Source organism: Caretta caretta, chromosome 1 (assembly GCF_965140235.1).
Source record: "Caretta caretta isolate rCarCar2 chromosome 1, rCarCar1.hap1, whole genome shotgun sequence".
Taxonomy (NCBI): domain Eukaryota; kingdom Metazoa; phylum Chordata; order Testudines; family Cheloniidae; genus Caretta; species Caretta caretta.
Genome location: NC_134206.1, coordinates 244,575,972 through 244,595,561, shown reverse-complemented (window position 1 = coordinate 244,595,561; position 19,590 = coordinate 244,575,972). Strand labels below are relative to the sequence as shown.

Here is a 19,590-nt window from a genome sequence, read left to right as displayed (position 1 = left end):
GATGAGAGGTGTTTTGACCCTCCTTGCCCTGTCTGAATGTTTAACTGCACATGAACCGGACATTTAGCCCCCTCTGGAGACAGAGAGCACTCATTCAGCATGGTCTGATGAACAACTTCATGTCTCCAACAGAGACTTTCAAAGCTACTCTCAAATAGATGAACAAGAACCCCCCATGAATTGATGAGATGGTCCCTGCAGTGGTGAAACCTGACTTAGGCTGGAGACATACTCCCAGAACTCGGTCACAGCGCTGGTCAGGTTGGTGGTATCATTGAGGGAGTAGTTGGAAAAGCATCTCTCTGTGTTCCAGGCATTGCCACAGCTTTGCCATGGCAGATCCTAATGGGAAGAGGAAGGAGAGGATAAAGTTAGGGAAGCATGGCTCAGTTCTGTTCTCGAAATGCTCTCTTGCGTCAGTCACTTATCCCTGTGTCATTGCCCTGTTATGGTTGAGAACATATTTGTTTGTTAAGCTGCTCCCATCTCCATTTGAATTAAAAAGTCGCATTCTAACAACAGGATATTCTGTGGGTTGTGATGAGAGAATGTGAGGACTTTCTCAAGGGTAGGGGGTGTGTAGGGGGTGTGGAAGCATGAGGCGGGGTGGGGGGCAGGGTAGGAATGTAAGAATGTTCTGGGGGGCTGTGTAAACAGAAGGCCGGGTGGGTGGAGAAACTAGAATGTGAGGCCAGGTTGGCAGGGTAACTGTTGGAACAAGTTTCAGAGTAGCAGCCGTGTTAGTCTGTATTCGCAAAAAGAAAAGGAGTACTTGTGGCACCTTAGAGACTAACCAATTTATTTGAGCATAAGCTTTCGTGAGCTACAGCTCACTTCACTGAATGCATCCGATGAAGTGAGCTGTAGCTCATGAAAGCTTATGCTCAAATAAATTGGTTAGTCTCTAAGGTGCCACAAGTACTCCTTTTCTTGTTGGAACATGAAGACATCTGAGGTGTGTGGGGGGAACATGAAAACACAGGGAGAGGTAGCTGAAGTCATGAGGGCATGGCAAAGAGGAGTTGCAGCAGTACAAGGATGTACCAAGTAGAGGGTGGGACTGGGAAGCCATATTGGTGTGGGGAATGTGGGTGATGTAGGGAATATGAAAATGTATTGGGTGGTGGAAGGGACTATAGAATACGAGGACTGCAGGGAGCATCAGGACATGCTGGGGGGATTGTGGGGAACATGTAGACATAGTGGGGTGGGAGAGCTCAGGGATGTGATAGGGGAACTGTGGAGAACATGAGTGGAGATCCCAAGGGTCATGCTGTAGAGGTTGGGGATCACAAGGACGTTGGGAATATGAGGATGTACTGGGCAGACAACTGTAGGGAAAGGAGGACCATGCCAGAGCCCATGTGCAGCATGAGGGCGTGCTGGGGACCTGGGAAGAACACTAGGATGCACCTGAGGAACTGTGAGGAATGTGAATAGGCACTGTGATGTAGTGTAAGGAAGACAAAGATCTCCTGGGGGGGAATAGCCAGAAGCACCCGAGTGGGACTGTCGGGAATGCCAGGATGCATGGATGTCTGTGCATTGGGAACATGAGGGTGCACCAGTGGGGAGTGTAGAGGGAATGCCAGGGCATACCTGGGGAACTGTGAGGAATGTGAGGTCATGCTTGGGAAGGCAAGGATGTGCTGGATAGACTGCAGAGAATGTGAAGATGTGATGGAGAGGGCTCTGTAGGCATCTCAAAGATATGATGGAAGGAGAGCTGTTGGGCATATGACCCTGTGCCAATATAAGGCAAGGAACAGGTAAAATATTTATGCCTGATCACCACAAAAGATCAAAGTTTACATGAAAGATTAAACCTTATTTATAAACTTAATACTATTAAAACAATTTTACATCAATGGCTTCATAGTTCCTAGTGCAGCATATAGGCAGGTGTATGGTCCGGAATGTTTGTGATGCATCTGAATACTGGCACAAAACTTCTTGTAAAATTATCTTACTTTCAGAAGGAGGTTTTGCTCTATTGAAAAGTGATTTATTCACATTTTGCTCTACATGACTCCTGGATAAGGAACAGTAGGTTCACTGCAATTTAAAAAGAAGTATCTTTTTTGGAGATTGGATAAATACAGATATATTAAAATGAAATATGTGCACGCAGACACACACACACACTTTATCTTCTTGGTAGAATTAGTCAATGGCAATGGTGATTAGTTAGTGATTTTTGGTGCCCAGATGTTTGGGAACACATCTTGAGACACTTGAAAGGGGTCTGAATGTCAGAGGCCGGGAGCTCAGCAGCCAGACGTGCAAGTCACTTTCCAGAATATTAGACAAAGTATTCCTTGAAATAATATCAGGCTATGATTAGGGCAATACCAAATCCTTAATAAAATGACATTAATTGCTTAAAAGTTTAAAATTGCTTGTCATTGATTAATAGCTATTAATTAAACCAGGCACTCTCATGTTGCTTTTCATCATTAGATCTCAAAAGTTCATTGGTTGAGGAATATCATATTTAAAGTAACTGTAGCTTTTTGTTAGCCTCACCTGCAACTAATGGTTTGGTTTTATTGAACAAAAAATAAACATATGGCTTGAGTTTGAAATATTATTTGTACCTAGATGTACACCAGAGGTGGGCAAACTATGGCCCGCGGGCCACATCCAGCCCGCGGGACCGTCCTGCCCAGCCCCTGAGCTCCCGGCTGGGGAGGCTAGCCCCCAGCCCCTCCCCCACTGTCCCCTCTCCCCCGCAGCCACACTGCTGTGCAGGCAGTGCGGCTTGCGCCCACCCACCTCCCAGGCTTTCCAATAAGCCTGTCCTGCTGCTCTGAGCGGCATAGTAAAGGCCGGGGGAAGGGAGGTGTTGGATAAGGGGCAGGAGGCCCTAGGGGGCAGTCAGGGAACAGGGGGCGGTTGGATGGGGCAGAGGTTTGGGGTGGTGGGCAGGGGCGGTCAGGGAACAGGGAGCAGGGGAGGTTGTATAGGGGGTGGAGTCCCGGGGGGGCAGTTAGGGGTGAGGGGTCCTGGGAGAGGGCGATCAGGGGACAAGGAGCAGGGGGGGTTGGATGGGTGGGGAGTTCTGAGGGGGACAGTCAGGGGGTGGGCAGTGGGAGGGGGCAGATGGGGGCAGGGGCCAGGCTGTTTGCAGAGGCACAGCCTTCCCTGCCCAGCCCTCTATACCTTTTCGCAACCCCAATGTGACCCTTGGGCCAAAAAGTTTGCCCAGCCCTGATTTATAAAATTAAAAAGCCAATTTGTGTTGCACTTGAAAAGTCAGGACTAAGGCCCCAATTCAGCAAAGCACTTCCGTGTGTGCTCATGTCCCTCCCTGTTCAGCACAGCACTTAAACACCCACTTAGGTCCCATTACAAATAATGGCTGATTTAGCATGTGCTTTCCTGACTTGGTGCGTCAGGGCATGTCTACACTGCAATGAAAAACCCGCAGCACTGAGTCTCAGAGCCTGGGTCAGTTGAGTCAGGTTCATGACACTCAGGCTGTGCGGCTAAAAATAGCAGTGTGGATATTTGGGCTCGGGCTGGAACCTGGGCTCTGAGACCCCACAAGGCAGGAGGGTCTCAGGGCCCAAGCTCCAGCCTGCACCCAAACATCTACACTGCTATTTTATAGCCCCACAGCCAGAGCCTTGGGAGCCTGAGGCAGCTGACCATATTCATCCCTGGTCTATTCACTTCAGTGGAGCGAACCCAGGGAGGAATATGTCTGGGCAGGACTGTGATTAAGGAGTTTCTGATGTGGCAGGGGTGGGGAATTGGATGGTATTTATTTATTTAATTAATTTTTTGGTCCCACTTTATCTTACTCTAGAGCTGCAAAATTCAGACAGGGATCTGATTTAATGCTCCCTTGATCCAAATTTTGGGGATGCTCCAGTCTGAGATGTTGATGCAGACCCATCTCCACTTAATTTAAAGAAACTGATGGTATAGTTCTGATAACTGTGAGCTCCTTGAATCAAATCTCCGATCTTCTGCATTCAGGCACATAAACCATCAGCTGTCCAGGTCATGTCTGCACTGCCTGGGTGCACAGGCAGCACCGACTGAACTCCCAGAGTCCCTGTCCCAAGACGCAGTGGGCTCAGGAGGGAAGCTGGGACGCCTTCTCCAGGTGCACACTCTTCTTTTGTGGTTGTAAAGCAGGGGGGGGCAAATTTTTTGGCCCGAGGGCCACATCTAGGTAGGGAAATTCCATTCAGGGCCATGAATGTAGGGCTGGGGCAGGGGTTGGGGTGCGGGAGGGAGTGCGGGGTGTGGGAGGAGGTTTGGGGTGCAGGAGGGGGCTCAGGGCAGGGGGCTGGGGTGCAGAAGGGGTGTGGCAAGGGGCTAGGGGGATCAGGGCAGGGGGGTGGGGTGCAGGATGGGTTCAGAGTGCAGGCTTCGGCCCGGCGCTGCTGACCTTGATCAGCTCCGGGGTGGCAGCGGCATGCAGTGGGGCTAAGGCAGGTTCCCTGCCAGCCTTGGCCCCGCGTCGGGAAGTGACCAGCATGTCTGGCAGTGGCTTCTGGGGGTGGGGCAGGCGGCTCCGTCGCGCACTGCCCTCGCCTGTGGGTACCACCCCCAAAGCTCGCATTGGCCATGGTTCCCCGTTCCCGGCCAATGGGAGCTGTGGGAAGCGGTGCCTGCGGGTGAGGGCAGTGCTCAGAGCCCTCTGCCTGCCCCTTCCCCCAGGGGCTGCAGGGATGTGGTGCCGGCAGCTTCTGGGAGCAGCACGGGGCCAGGGCAGGCAGGGAGCCTGCCTTAGCCCAGCTGCGCCACGGTGCTGGCAATCCCATGGGCTGGATTGAAAGCTCTGATCGGCCGGATCTGGCCCACAGGCCATAGTTTGCCCTCCTGTGTTGTAAAGTCTTGTTCAGGAATATGTAGGGGATCTACCTGGACCACAACAACTGACACTTGTACAATTTGCTCGTGTGGGGTTAAGAGAGAACAACAAGTACTGCAGGTGTTCAGAAGGCACTGGAGACTACACGCACATGGTTTGGGAGTGCTAAGCAATAAGAACATTTTGACAAATGGCTTCACAGATGCTGGAAAACATAATCAACTAAAAACTGAAGCTGGACTGAACTATGGTACATGTACAACATTTTAGCAGGCGTGTCTAAACGAAATAGAACCCCACAGGACCCATGGAATTAGATATCTTTATGTCTATGGATTGGTAAGGGAGCTCTGCTCTGTCATTAGATTGATAAGAATGGTTCAGTTGTGAAGAAATGTACTTCAGACTCGAGGCTCCATTCTGACCTTGTATACACTGGCACAAGGTCCCAATTCAGGAAAGCATCTCGTTGCAGTCAATGGGACTGAAGCCTATGCTAGAAGTCATTTGCTTAAATGCTGTCATACTTAGGGGATAGATGTAAGCACGTGTTTAAGTGCTTTTCCACTGGAATCAATGGAACGGGAGCAGTGTAAATGGGGTCTAATTAGGTTCACAACCAAGCCCATGGTAATGAGACAATCTCATGAAGAAGCCATTTTTGAAACACATCGCTATTACCGTGACTGGCGCTCTCTGACTATGATAGACAGAAAGGAGAATGTGAAAGGCTGTGGGGCAGAGGGACAGATTTTTAAGATTTATAAAGGGAGCATAACCCCTAAAAGAAAAATATCAGCACACAATAATGCAGAACAGTTGATGTCATAGAATGTGTCAGCAACGGATCCAGCAGCAACATTCAGCGAGCCTTTGCACAATCTGTAAGCTGTATGTTGTATATTTCATGGCACAGACAGCAAGTAACATGTTAAACTCCACATTTTATGAGAGAAACAGGAACTGCAAAAATTACACTGAGCCAATTAAGGTTTATAGAAATGGCTGAAACTCACTGCAGTGAAAGAGTTGAAGAGATAGTACAGTGCCCAGGCAATGATGACAATGTAATAGATATTCAGCCAGAACGAGAGAACCACAGCAGCCAGGCCCACTCCTAGGAGAGAAGAAACAGAGCATGTTCAACACAAGCCATCCAAAGTCTATGGAGTTGCATTGAGCAGATGGATACAAGCCTCCTGTGCTGAAGTGGGGATGGCAAGCTGAGAAGTGACAGCACAGAGGAGAGACGAAGGTTTGTACACCTAGGAAAAGTGAATCATCTCACAGAGATCAGTAAGTGACAGTGCACCGTGCCTCAAGTTCACTGATCAGCCAGTGAAGGCTTGTTCGGATGTCATGCCTCTCTCCCATGTTTCAAAGATTGAATGGTGGTGTCTTTCAGTATCCTGCTAGCAGAACTGTATGTGTGGAGCTCTATGAAAACCAAAGAGGGGGAACCAGCTGTGTCTCTGCCTGCTCCTGTAATTGAATTAGTCTCCCAATAAAAACACTTATTATTCTAATTCACCAGTAGCCTCCCATATGTTGTTACTGCAAACACAACAGGTTTACGCCCAACTGGTAGACAGCCAACCTTTTAGTGTACAGTAAACAGGGTTCTGCTGGTACAGAGCAGCACAGTCCTCCCCGCCAACTTACTGCATCTCGTTTTAAGTACAATCCCGGTGTGCCAGGTGGCTCCATTCAGTCATTTGCCTCCATCAAGGCAGTGTTGTCTACCTGAGCGTTTTGTCACTATCAAAGGTCATTCAAACAGAGGGCTGGAGTGTTATTGATGCCTAGACACCAAGGTGAAGGGGACCCTACAAATACCATAGATCAGATGTAACAGTCTCCAGAGACTCACCACCCATTCCCCAAGGGCTTATGTCCCAGTCCCTGAGGTTTTGCTTCCCATTTCAGTAAATGGTTTCAGCTCTAAAGCTAGATATAGGGCATCAGCATCATGGACTTACAGTACAGTACCTTTGAACATAGGCGCTAATTTCCAGACCCCCAATCCACCAACAGAGGTATACTGGCCAAGAGCTGTCTCCAGCAGGAAGAGAGGAATCCCAGCAAACACCAGTGTCAGAAAATAGGGAATCAAGAAGGCCCCTGGAAGAACAAACAGCTGTTAGCAGCAGGTTCTGCAAGGTCTCATCACCACAAGACTTTTTGGGGCCCTGGCGACCTCTTCTCCACAAGAAATGTAAAGCTCAGCTCATAGTTACTGCACAAATCCCTGGGCTCACGTTGCAATCCCAATGCTCTGTTCCAGCTCCAGTTCTCAAGCTAAGATGCCACCCCCAGCTTTGATCCCTCTGTTTGATGGTGGATAAGGGTGTTCCGTGGTGGCTGTTAAATTACTATTTGGACTGTATCTTTCTCTGTCACTTCTTCCTTCTCACATCTCCATCACCCTCTACCCCAGCACCCATGTGCCGATCTGACATATCAGTCTAGATATTTATACCACTCTCTTCAACGTGATATCTGAGACCAAGGCAAGAAAACAAACAGGAACTGGTAGTTCATGGGCGATTTGTTCTCTCTCTCTCCCAACCAGGCCAACAGCAGACAGGAGTCTTTGGCATGAGCCATTAGTTTATTTGTTAGCTATTGTTTTATTGTTGTAGAAAGCTAGGGCAAACCAGCTGGGTCTTACAGCGGGACCCGCCGGCAGTGAGATTTGAGGTCAGTCAGATTTCTTGAGGAAGGCAGTTCTGCAGGCATGGGATGGCTGTTGAGAAAGCTCAGACTCCAGCTTTCGCAGGTCTAACACAGGTTGTAGAGATGTCCATTGCCCTTAGGATGGATACTGTCACAGAGGGTCCTAATTGTGTAGAGAGCAGTGGTTGCTCAGCTACCTCAGACCCAACCCCCTGAGCTCTGAAGATTTGCACCATGACTTTGAACGGGCACTCTGTTTAGTGAGGTGGGAGTGACATGACTGGGGCACTGCAGTGGTACACTCCTGTCTCCCAGGGTCACTTAGCAGAGCGCTGCTGCATTCTGGATTAGCTGGGGTTTTTTTCCCACAGAATTTGCATATTCAGTCTCAGGTATAGGGGTTTGCAATAATCAAGCCTGGACATCCTGAAATCATGGATCATTGTGGCTGGGTCCATCTCTGACAGTATTGGGCTCCACCAAACCACTAGGGATGGCCCTGCAAAGACACATCACATCAGTTAGGACTGCTGACTAAGTGGGTAAACAGCTGAGGCCCAACGGGAGCTGAGAAACAGCTGAGCACCATAGTGGAAAGTTGGCTTCAAGTCCCTTTACATGGGTCTAGGGCAGTGACTCAGGAACATAAGTTGGCAGCAGGTGGCAGGGGGACACGATCAGTGTGCTGTGGGCAAGCAGCTTGATGGCTGTGAGCTTGAACTTCCAGCTGGCAAAAAGCGCCGGCTTTCATATTCAACAACATCTTGACTTAAAAAAAATTATCCAGCACTGTCATAGAAACGTGTCAATCAGCATCCCTACAGCATTCTAGCTAGCAATGGATGCCCGCAAGCCAGAAATCAAAGTCAAGCCTTCAAAGAACTTTGGGAAAGGTCAGATCCAATCTCTGAGGCTATTAGTATTTATTCATATTGTAGTAGATCCTAGACATGCACAAAACAGTGATTGGGGCCCTGTCGGGCCAGGTGCTATACACACAGGTAACAACAAGTGGTCCCTGCCCTACAGGGCTTCCATTCCTCTCTCTGTGATGGGCTGACCTAGACCAGCAGATACAAACACCCCTTTAATTGGGGGGAAATTCAAATTCAGACCTAAGGCTTGATCTGAGTCCCACAGCTCTAGCCTTTCTCTAATTACATAGCCACTCTGGTGGGGCCACCAGCTGAGAAAGGACTCTATAATCAGGCGCTTATGACACCGGCAGGCCATTTGTCTAGTTTTCAGCCAGACCACCCAGTTTTTGTATGGTTTGTTTCCTGTCCAGTACTGATATAAAATTGGTATCACTCACAGAAGACACCATTGTGCAGAGTGTGCTGCTCCGCCCCTGCAGTGTGTGAGGTCACACAGGCTGGGGCAGGATCACCCAAGGAGGGGTGGAGACAAACAAGGCAATGTCCTGTATTCTGGGGATGCATCATTGGCCATCCTATTATAACATTCTGAGAGGAAAATTACACCTTGGGCTGAAATGGTTTGGAGAAATGTTGGTAAAATTCAGCGTGCTCATTTTTAGTTCTGAGCGCAAAACCAAATGGATGGGACTCAGGAGATCTGGGTTCCGTTCCAGTGTGATCTGGGGCAAGTCAGTCTCTGGGGGATGAAAATAATCTTTCCTTACTTCCTTGCCTTATTTGCCTTCTCTATTTAGATTTAGCTGTTTGGAACAGGGACCGGGTTTGTTCTGCACCTGCTACAATGCAGCCCCAATCTTAGTTGGAGCCTCTAGGCACTAATGTGATACAAACAAATACTACTAATAATTAGTAAATAAAATGGCCACCACTGCCCACTGATTAATTACCAGGATATAAAAGCACCAATATGTTTTTGCTTGTAGCCTCAATCAAGGTCAAATGCCAGTCTTTAGCAGGTAAAGAAACATTCACTATCAGGTATGCACAGTCTAAATTTCTCATCAGACAATTTTGAGGACCTACTGAGCGACATTCAGTGCTAAGGGTATGTCTACCTGGGATGAATCTCACCCTCACTATATCCCTGATTAGAACCCAGATTAAATCAACTGGGGATAGATCCGATATGACAGCGGTAAGTGAAACGACAATATTGTCATTCCGTTCAATTTGCCCATGCGTAATGGAAGCAGCCCACACAACTTTGCTTTCAACACTGCACGTGCGGATATATCCTTGGAGTTCCACCCACTGTCTGCTCAGCAGTGAAGGTGCCTCAGCCTAGGTGCGGGAGGCATTGCCTACCCGGTTCTGAGTCAGATGCTGACTGATCCTTCCTCTCTGCTTTAAATTGGCTTCGAGCAGAGCTTTGGGTGTCCCTTTGCCTGCTTATTTGCAGACGTCAGCAGCCTCCACTGCTGCTCATTGTTGCAGGCTGCAGAAAAGGCTGCTTGTTGGTAGCCAGACTGGAAGGGGACCAGAGGAGTGACTGATGTAGATGGCAATGAACAGCCAGCATGGACCAGCAGCATGGGGTATGCAGGCACAGCGCACGACTTTACATTTCCTGAGAGCAATGTTTATTATGGCAACTGGCAAATTTGCTAGACTCATCCAGCATTTTCTGAACATCCTGCTGGATTGCTCTGTGTCCCTGCCCCTGCTGTGTTAGAGATCATATAGTGCTGGATTTGTAACACTACACAGCAGCACTTGGCACGTCCCTCCTTGGGGCTCAGCATGTTTTGCAGAGAGGAATTATTTTAGCTTCATATCACCCCTGAGGTCTATATTATCATCTCCAATTTATTTATGAAGAAACAGCCAAGCTGAGGTGCCGTGACTTGTCTGAGATCATGCACCCCCAGTGTGGCAGAACCAGCAATAAAAACTACCTCTCCTGTCTCTCGGTACTTCACCATAAAACCGTTATTCCTTATGAATTGACATAAGAAAACAGGAACGGTCATATCAGAAGGGATAGAAAACTGGGCCACCTCACCTGGTGGCCAACAGTAGTCGGTGCCTGATACTTCAGAGGAAGCTGTAAAAGCTGATACCTAAGGTACGCTATTAGGAAGAACTTTCTAACTTAAGGGTAGTTAAGCACTGGGATAGACTTCCAGGGGAGGTTGTGGAATCCCCATCTTTGGAGGTTTTTTAAGAACAGGTTAGACAAAGACCTGTCAGCGATGGTCTAGGTTTACTTGGTCCTGCCTTGGTGCAAAGGGTTGCCCTAGATCAGTGGTTCTCAACCAGGCGTCCGGGGCCACCTGGAGAGCGGGGGGGGGGGGCACAGACAGGTTTCAGGGGGTCCGCCAAGCATGCCTGGTGGCAGACTTTCTAGGGTCCAGGGCAGAAAGCCAAATCCCCGTTGTGCAGAACTGCAGCCAGGGGCACCAAGCCCCACCACCTGGGGCTGAAGCCAAAGCCTGAGCAACTTAGCTTTGTGGTCTCCCCCGTGGTGTGGGGCCCAGGGCAATTGCTCTGCTTGCTACCTCTTGATGCTAGCCCTGGCTTTTAAATGCAGAAAAACAGTTGTGGCACAGCTGGGCCGCGAAGCTTTGATAGCATGTTGGGAGTGGCCTCCGAAAGAAAACTGTTGAGAACCCCTGCACTGGATGACCTCTTGTGGTCCCTTCCAGCCCAACATTTCTATGATTCGATAATCTGCTGTGGTGGAATTTCATGGGCAGAGCATTGTCTAGTGATTAGCGTAGGGGACAGGGAGTCAGGACACCTGTGATCAGTTGGACAGGTCTCTTTTCCCAAAATGTAAACTAGATGAAACAGACACAGGCAATATCAGACATGGGACAACAGTACAGTAAGGAAGGGGTGGGAGAGATTGCTCATGAGGAGGACAAGCAGGTCAGAGAGGAAGTGAGTTTTTAGGAGGAATTTAAAGGATGGGGAAAAGAAGACTGATGGCCTAGGAGGGGAAGGTTTTTCAAGCATAGGGGGTAGCATGACTGGAGGGGGAAAACCAAGACTGGGAGATGATGATGGAGTGGGGCGAAGTGAAGAGGGTGTGGAAGGAAGTAGGAAGAAATGTGAACCTAGTGACAGCTGGAGCTGAGATTATTTGTAGCTTTGGAGGTGAGGAGAAGGAGTTTGACCTAGACATGGTAAGGGATGGGAAGCCAGTGAGACAAGTGGAGAAAGTGAGTGACATGGATGAAGCAGTGAGAGAGGAAGGTGATGTTTGCAGCAGAGCTTTGAAAAAATGGTGGGGGGGGAGGGAGGAGAGGACTACAGAAAATCGAGGCTATCTAGGTACTTCTATGACTACCATCACTGGAATATTTTAGTGCCTCAATCACTGATGGATTTTATCCCTGTGAGCCAGGCTAGTACAAATAGCCCCAGTTTATAGAGACAGAACGGAGGCACAGCGTGGATTATGTGATCTGCCAAAGTCACAGGAGTCTGTGGCTGAGCAGGGAATTGAGTCCAGTTCCTTTGATTCCTAGTCCAGTGCCCTGCTTCCATCAGACCACCACTCTCACACACTTTAAGAGATGACCAAGGTAAGGCCAAGGGATTTAGCCAAGGGGGCAGTGAGGAAAAGAGGGATTTTAGTGGAATTGAAGAGTAAGAAGTGATAGCACTTAGCAAGACACTGGGTACATGAAGAGAAGGGCTCTATTTCCATCTGTGCCACAGAATTCCTCAGTGACCATTGTTAAATCACTTAACCTCTCTGTACCTCAGTTTCTTCACCTGTAAAATGGAGATAGTAATACTAACTGCTGTGTAATACTAACAGCTGTGTTGTGAGGCTTAACTCATTCATGCCCGTACGATCCATCCATGGGTGAAAGGCACTGCTGTATGGAAATGCAAAGCATTACTATGATTTCTTCCTGATCTCAGCTGGCAATTGGCTTATGCTGCCTCAGTATATCTGATGTGGTGAATCGCGGGTACACTGAGGGCAGGACAGGAGGGAAAAGAATCAGTCAGTGTGCAGACAAATTTCAAAACACTAACTAGACCCTTGGGTTGAGGCTGATATAAAGGAAAACGTGTTTAGCATTCTACACTCACCTCCTCCATTCTTGCCACAGAGATATGGGAACCGCCAGACATTGCCCAGCCCAATGGCGTAGCCCACGCACGACAGCAGGAAGTCAAATTTGCCCTTCCAAGAACCTCTGTCTGGGAGCTCCTTCATCTTCTTGGTGTTCCCATCTCCTTGGCCAATTGGCTCGAATTCCTCAATGGCTGCCTGCTTCACCCCGGAGGGTGAATTCAACTCCACAGATGTGTTGTCAATCTTCCCCATAGCTGCTCACATTTACCGCATGGGTTGAAGGGGCAGGAATGACACTCTCAGTCCCAGCTGATCTCAGATTAAATGGGACTGGTGAGTTGGACAAAGCTCCTGCTGGTACCTCTGAGGAGAAAGTGGAAGGAGAAGTTGCTCTTTGCCCAAAACAGTGGGATAGGGACATAGGACTATGAGCCACATCCTCCTGAACGCTCACGGACTGACTCGTTGTGTAGCCTTCAGCAAGTCATGTAAACTTCTCCGCACCTGTTCCTCAGCTGCCCCATACTACAAACCCAACAGCGAACAGCTCATCTGGAAAGGTGCAGGGTCAGGTGGGAGGTGCGGAGGGTGCTGGGGGCCAGGCAGGGGGTGAGGGTTGGGGATGGGGAGTGCAGGGGCAGGGCTGGGATGGGCTGGAGGTGCAGAGGGCCGGGCAGGAGAAGCCCAGGTCCTGTTGTAGTTGAGCTGAGCAGCTCCAGGGGAAAGGTTGCTGGGGGCTGAAGGTCTGGCCCCAGGGGCTGGAGGAGGCCAGGGGAGAGTTGCAGGGGGTAGGTGGGGAGTGGGTTCCTGCTGCAAAAGTTTGGCTTAGGACAGCAGATTGGCTTGAGTGGCCTCTGGGGATAAGGGAGTGTGTGTAAAAGAAGCAGAAGACACAGGACACAGAGAGAGACAGAGAGAAGCAGAAAGAAAGCCAAGCAGACACTGCCTGCAAGCACAGGGTGTGGCCCCCAGGAACCCAAGAGAGAGGTTTTGGGTCAGGGTGCTCACTGAACAAGTCTTGGCCTTGTAAGAAAGGACACTGTCTCTCCTCTTTGGTTCTTCCTGTGCTCACGGAAACAGGACTTGGTAAATAAACAGGACTGCATCAAAGAAATACCTGACTATCACCAATTTCTACTGCTAACTGGAACAACCCACAAGATGCTGCATTTGGCTAACTGCTCAGATCAAAAGGGGTCACAACATGAAGATGGCTTCCCATGCCACGGCAGACCCTCCTGCACTTTGTTGTGAGGTTTGAGTCTCTTTCGTTGCGCAATATGGTGTGTGAATGTATCTAATCGTCATTTTCTACTGGTAGTCTCTCCAGATGAAATTCACCCGTATAGCTGAGGGCCAGCATGGGCCTCTGCACCACTTAAGTCCCTTTGAAGCCCTCAACATAAGGCAGAAGAGCCTGACCCAAAGCCCACTGAAAATTCCCATTGACCTGAGGCCCTAAGTAGAGGATATAAGCCATGCATTGGCACCCTGCTCCACTAAGAGGAGCTTGTATTATACTCAATGATACCATCCTTACAATCCTCCAGAGAGATTTGTTGGGGCAACAAAATTTGCAAATTCAAAAAATAATAGGGCAAGTATTAGAATACAAAATAATGCAGTGAAGAGGCAGCAGTGTCTAGTGGCTACAGCTGGCCTGGGGCAAGTCATTTAACCTCTCAGTCTCAGTTTAGAGAGATAATAATACACATTTGCCTCGCTGTGAGTATTCATTAGCGAATGATTCCAAAGTGCTTTGAACATAATGTAACTACCACAAACATGTTCAGTGGTATTATTGGGTCCTAGCAACTACAGTGATTGGCACCCTATTAAATACAATAGATAGATTTTCTTCTGCCGTATAATCTAACAAGGAAGGTAGAAAAAGTATGGTGATGATAAAAGGGAATGGGAGGGACAAGAAAATAACTGTAATTCTTATACTATAAATGAGGTGCCACAAAAGCTTCTGCTTCCCACCCACCCTACACAGAATAGAGACTCAAACCACTTTCCTGCATGCTACAAGGCCAATTTTGATCAATGTAATTCCTTTCTCCAACAAATTGTTAACTGTCCCTTCAGAACTAGGGCTCAGCTGATACTTTGAGACACAAGAAACTCCAAGGGAAAAGAGACTCTTTTCAATAGCCCATGACACAAATGCCAGAATAGCCCTGTCATAAATATAAAGGGAAGGGTAACCATCTTTCTGTATACAGTGCTATAAAATCCCTCCAGGCCAGAGGCAAAACCCTTTCACTTGTAAAGGGTTAAGAAGCTAAGATAACCTCGCTGGCACCTGACCAAAATGACCAATGAGGAGACAAGATCTTTTCAAATCAGGAGAGGGGGGAAACAAAGGGTTGTCTGTCTGCTTGATGCTTTTGCCGGGAACAGATCAGGATTGAAGTCTCAGAAACTCTGTTAAGTTAGTAAGTAATCTAGCTAGAAATGCGTTAGATTTCCTTTTGTTTAATGGCTGGTAAAATACGCTGTGCTGAATGGAATGTATATTCCTCTTTTTGTGTCTTTTTGTAACTTAAGGTTTTGCCTAGAGGGATTCTCTATGTTTTGAATCTGATTACCCTGTCAGTTATTTACCATCCTGATTTTACAGAGGTGATTCTTTTATCTTTTCTTTCATTAAAATTCTTCTTTTAAGATCCTGATTGATTTTTAATTGTTCTTAAGATCAAGGGTTTGGACAAATTGGTGAGGATTTTTAACCAATCCTTCTCCAGGAAAGGGGGTGTAGGGCTTGGGGGGATATTTTGGGGAAGATGTCTCCATGTGGGCTCTTTCCCTGTTCTTTGTTTAACACGCTTGGGTGGTGGCAGCATAGAGTTCAAGGACAAGGCAAAGTTTGTACCTTGAGGAAGTTTTTAACCTAAGCTGGTAAGAATAAGCTTAGGGGGTCTTTCATGCGGGTCCCCACATCTGTACCCTAGAGTTCAGAGTGGGGAAGGAACCTTGACAAGCCCATTTCCTGACATTTGAAAAGAAAGGTTGAATTATCAGATCATCACTCTGTCCCACTCAATCTGCTAACCCGATCCAAAAGAGCAACCCACCCAATCCTGGTATTTAAACTACTCATTTTTTAGAGCAAAAAGATTGTAGAAAATGTGTCAGGAAATAAAAGGACTATTTACAAAACTACACAGAAGAGGCAGCACCAAAAACTCTATGGTGGGCTGTCTGCACAATTAGCTTTGCCTAGAGACATAACAAATTAGAGCAACCAAGGATCAGCCAAAGCCATGTTGACTCTTTTGCTCAGAGACAGAAGCTATATGTAGGCTGATGTCTAAAATAAATAACCCCCATTCTCCCTTTGCTCCTTTCCCAAGCTTCTACAGTCATACCACTTAAAGAAATGATGATTACATGACAATATGTTACACTTTCTATATTTAGGGTGGGGATGGAGAGAAATTGGACTGTACTCGAGGTTTCATCTTGGCTTGCAATGAGGAGATTGTTTTATCTCCACCTGGAGGTGGCTAAACTTTTGAACCCTGCCAAAACTGATTTATAGGACACTCAACCCAACCAAGAGGCCAAGGAGAGGAAGAATCAGTGAGGCATCACAACTACCCCCGGACTACTGCTATAGACAGTAACATTGCAGTGCCCCCATGTACCCCACCAGTTTCACACATCACTAGCGTTGTAGGATGATTGTGCGACAGAAACTGAAGGTGGAAGAAAGTGGGCATCAGTGAGGGGAAAATGCAGTCTGCTGGGACAGGCCATGTGGGCTGAAATGCGAGTAGCCCGCAGGTGACACCCAGCTCTGTATCACCTATACATCAGGTGTGAACAGCACCCTCTCCCAGCTTCCTCAGTGGCTAGCCAAAATCAGCAGCTGGTTAAAACTGAACCGAGGCAGAGCTGAGGCAGTGCTACTTAGAAGAGAGGAGCACTTTGAACAATGATTACTCCACAAAATCCATCACTTTTGAAGGGGGTCTGCCCTCAAATGCTTGTGCTGATCTGCAGCCTTGGGGATTTTTCAGGCTCCTCGATACCCAAATAGCCTTGGCAGCAAAAAACACCCACTTCCATATGTGACTAGCCAGGAGATTGTACCCCTTCTTATCAGACACCATCCGGGCCAGAGTGACCCATGCATTAGTTGCTTTCCACTTTGATTACTGCAGTCATGTCTAGGAATGTAATCGCACACCATCCGACTGGTACAAAATGCAACAGCCACTACCTCAGGAACACAGGTCTTCATAAAGACCAACTCCTGAGCTCCAAGCCCTACACTGGCTCCCTGATGAGAGCAGAGTACTTTTCAGCTTCTCCATCATGTCACATTAATTGTTCTGTAAAGTGCCTAGCACACTTTGGGGCACTGTAAACCCCATGTAATTATAATTAATGAGATCAGAGCTACAAGCAGGAGTTGGGCTGTGCTCTGCAGAGCCTTGAAAACGGGGCCAGAGCACTTAAATGTGATGCAGTGGTGGGTTTCTGCATGCAGCCTGCTTCGCACACATTGTAAACTCAAGCTGAAATTTTCAAAAGCACTTATCAAAAGTTAGGGTCCTAAATCTATGGCGGCTAAATAAGTGACCTGAATATCAAAAGTGCTAAGCACTGAGCCATTAGGGGCCTAACTTTGGGTACCTGCTGGGGTGTGATCCAGTGCCCACATTCCCATGCACTCCAATGAGTGTTGGATCAAACCTCTGTTTCTGAAAGCCTTAATTTTGGGAGAATTCCACTTAAAAACAAAAAATCCCCCTGAAAATGCACAACCTCTGCTTCAAATGTGGCAAGCTGAAATTGAGATCAGCAGCGACCTTTTGTGTTTTCACATCCTTCAATGTGAAATATTAACCAACTCCTCAAATTTCACAGAAAAACAAAATTTCAGGGGTATGAAATCGCCTGAAACAAAACAGCAAAAATACCCGTGGCAATGTTTGTGAAAGATATTTTCACACTCCTCCCCCTGTTTGGCAGAGCACTACTAACCACACAAATGAATGTCACAGGTAGAGTCACAATTAATTTAATTACACGGCCCAAGCTGTTGTTCAGTCAATTAGCCTGCTCCTTCCATCCACACCATTTTAATGACAGCCAAGCAGCCTCGCTCCTCCCCCCGCAGCTACTTCTTGTTTAGAGCTGTGACCAGCTGATTAAGCCACAACAGATTCTGCGCTGATTTTCTGCTCTTTGCAGAAGAAGCATATGTTTAAGTTGTTTGCATCTGTGATCATTAATATTACTGGCACCCCTCGCAGAGCAGTGAGGCTGCAAATAGGGCTGTTCAAAAATTTCCCTTCAAAACTGTTTTCCAAAGGAAAACTAGGTTTTCGACACAACAACATTTTCACAGAAAGTGCCCTCTTTGCCTTGGAAATTTTGGGGCTTTTTGCTGAGAAATCAGAAACTGGATTTTTTGTTTGTTTCCAGCAGTTTTCAGGTAAAAATTATTGTGTTTCAGGGGTTGATTACTTTGATGGAAAAGCAAAAATTTCATCTCAATTTTTTTTTTACAAAAACAAAGAGGGGGAATCTGTTTGTCATAATTTTCTGCCAGAATTGCCCCTCCCCTTCCCCTGACCAGCTCAAGCCTGCAACACAGCCAACAGGAAGTGAGAGACCAAGATTCTGACCCCTCTCCCGGTCCTGATCTCCTTAGAGTCAAAGGGAGGACCTTCCTGATGTTGAAATATTCCTCATTCCTCTCACAGCAAGAACCAATAGGATTTCCCTGCCAACAGCACCAATTTGGCCAGGCCTGACCCATGTTTTACAAACTCCTCCCTGGTATGGGTGACCCTAGCCAATGCCATGGCAGCTGCTGGCTTCCACAGCCTGAGATTTGGGTTTTTTCTCAAGCTGGCCTCCCAGAACCGGGTGTTTCTGGGCACAGCAGACAGGAAGCTGATGGTTGACTGCTTCCCACCCACTACCCCCAAGGCTGTCTCTTGGAAAGTCTCTGCCCTGGGTGTTGGTGGCACACTGAAAGGTGTGCAGGGGCCATGTTACTAGCTGACTCAGACAGACTATCCTCTGGTGTTCCCTAGGTGCACTTGCTGGAACAGCACCCCTACAACCCATAGAGAGGGTGCCAGCTGCTCCTCATTCCATGCTGGTCAGTGCTAGGGAAGGAGTTGAGACCATAGCCTGAGTCTCACCTTACCTCTCCCTCAATGCCTTAAAGGCAGTTAGCACTCACAGTTGGTGCTAGTAAGATGCAGGTGTTGTGCTCCTCAATGGGAACCTGTGCGACCCTTTCATAAGGGTGCAAAGACAGAGATGTTCCTTGCATTCTTCCCCCCTGTGCAGAATCTGGCCCTCTGAGACCACAGGGGAATGGGATTCCTTCCTGACCCCAACAGCCCCGAACATGAAATCTGACCACCTATTACCTTAGCATGCAGAGCGCCGAAGGTTATTAATACTAGCCCCCTTTGAGCTCTATCTCCAATAGCAGCTCTCCAGTGCCTTTCGCACTGTGGACTGCTTCAGGCCAGGAGACGCTTGTAAGATGCACTGCACTGCATGACTGGCGCTATATAAATAACTAAAGCGATGGCTGGCTACATCAGACAGATTTTGAGAAGCGTTCCACGCTGTGAAAAAGGCTGAGATCGACTCCCTCCCAATCCTGATTCTGCACTTTCCCTGAAGCAACTTCAGTGCTCGGTTACATGAAAAATTAACATTAGCACAGTATTAAGGAGACAAGATGTAAATAAACTTGCTTTAATATGACAGGTGCAGCTGTTTTGTTTCTCTCCATCTCCTCCTCCCATTCCATCCCCCCCACCCCCCGTTTTGTATCTGCACAGTTTATTCTCTCTCTCTCTGGGTCTCAGTCCTGACATTGCTTATTACCCAACCTCCTTCTGTTATCTGCAGCCCCCAACTGCTCTAATCTCTCTAGGTCACTTTGCTATTTAGCTCCACCTTCAAGTTGGTTTGCTGACCCTCCAATGTTAGTGTCATGCTCTCATTTGATACTGGTCAAATTTATTCCAAAGAAAACACCCGGCTAAGAAAGAGAGGGAGGGTGCAGAGAAGTGGCAGTGGTTTAAGTTTAGTCAGGCAAACAAATCATCAAGAAATTCTAA

The 19,590-nt window shown here is 47.8% G+C and overlaps 1 protein-coding gene across 1 annotated transcript in view; it reads right to left on the bottom strand.

Moving 5' to 3' along the window:
• Nucleotides 1-12,733, bottom strand: part of LOC125626330 (sodium- and chloride-dependent GABA transporter 1-like) — a 32,189-nt gene extending 19,456 nt beyond the window's left edge. Inside the window, exons 1-4 of the mRNA XM_048829130.2 lie at nucleotides 12,496-12,733; nucleotides 6,818-6,949; nucleotides 5,845-5,945; nucleotides 233-342 (exon numbers count right to left, since the gene is read on the bottom strand). Of these exons, the coding sequence (XP_048685087.1) occupies nucleotides 233-342; nucleotides 5,845-5,945; nucleotides 6,818-6,949; nucleotides 12,496-12,733 (581 nt within the window). The remainder of the gene's footprint in view (nucleotides 1-232; nucleotides 343-5,844; nucleotides 5,946-6,817; nucleotides 6,950-12,495) is intronic.
• Between the last annotated feature and the right edge of the window lie 6,857 nt (nucleotides 12,734-19,590).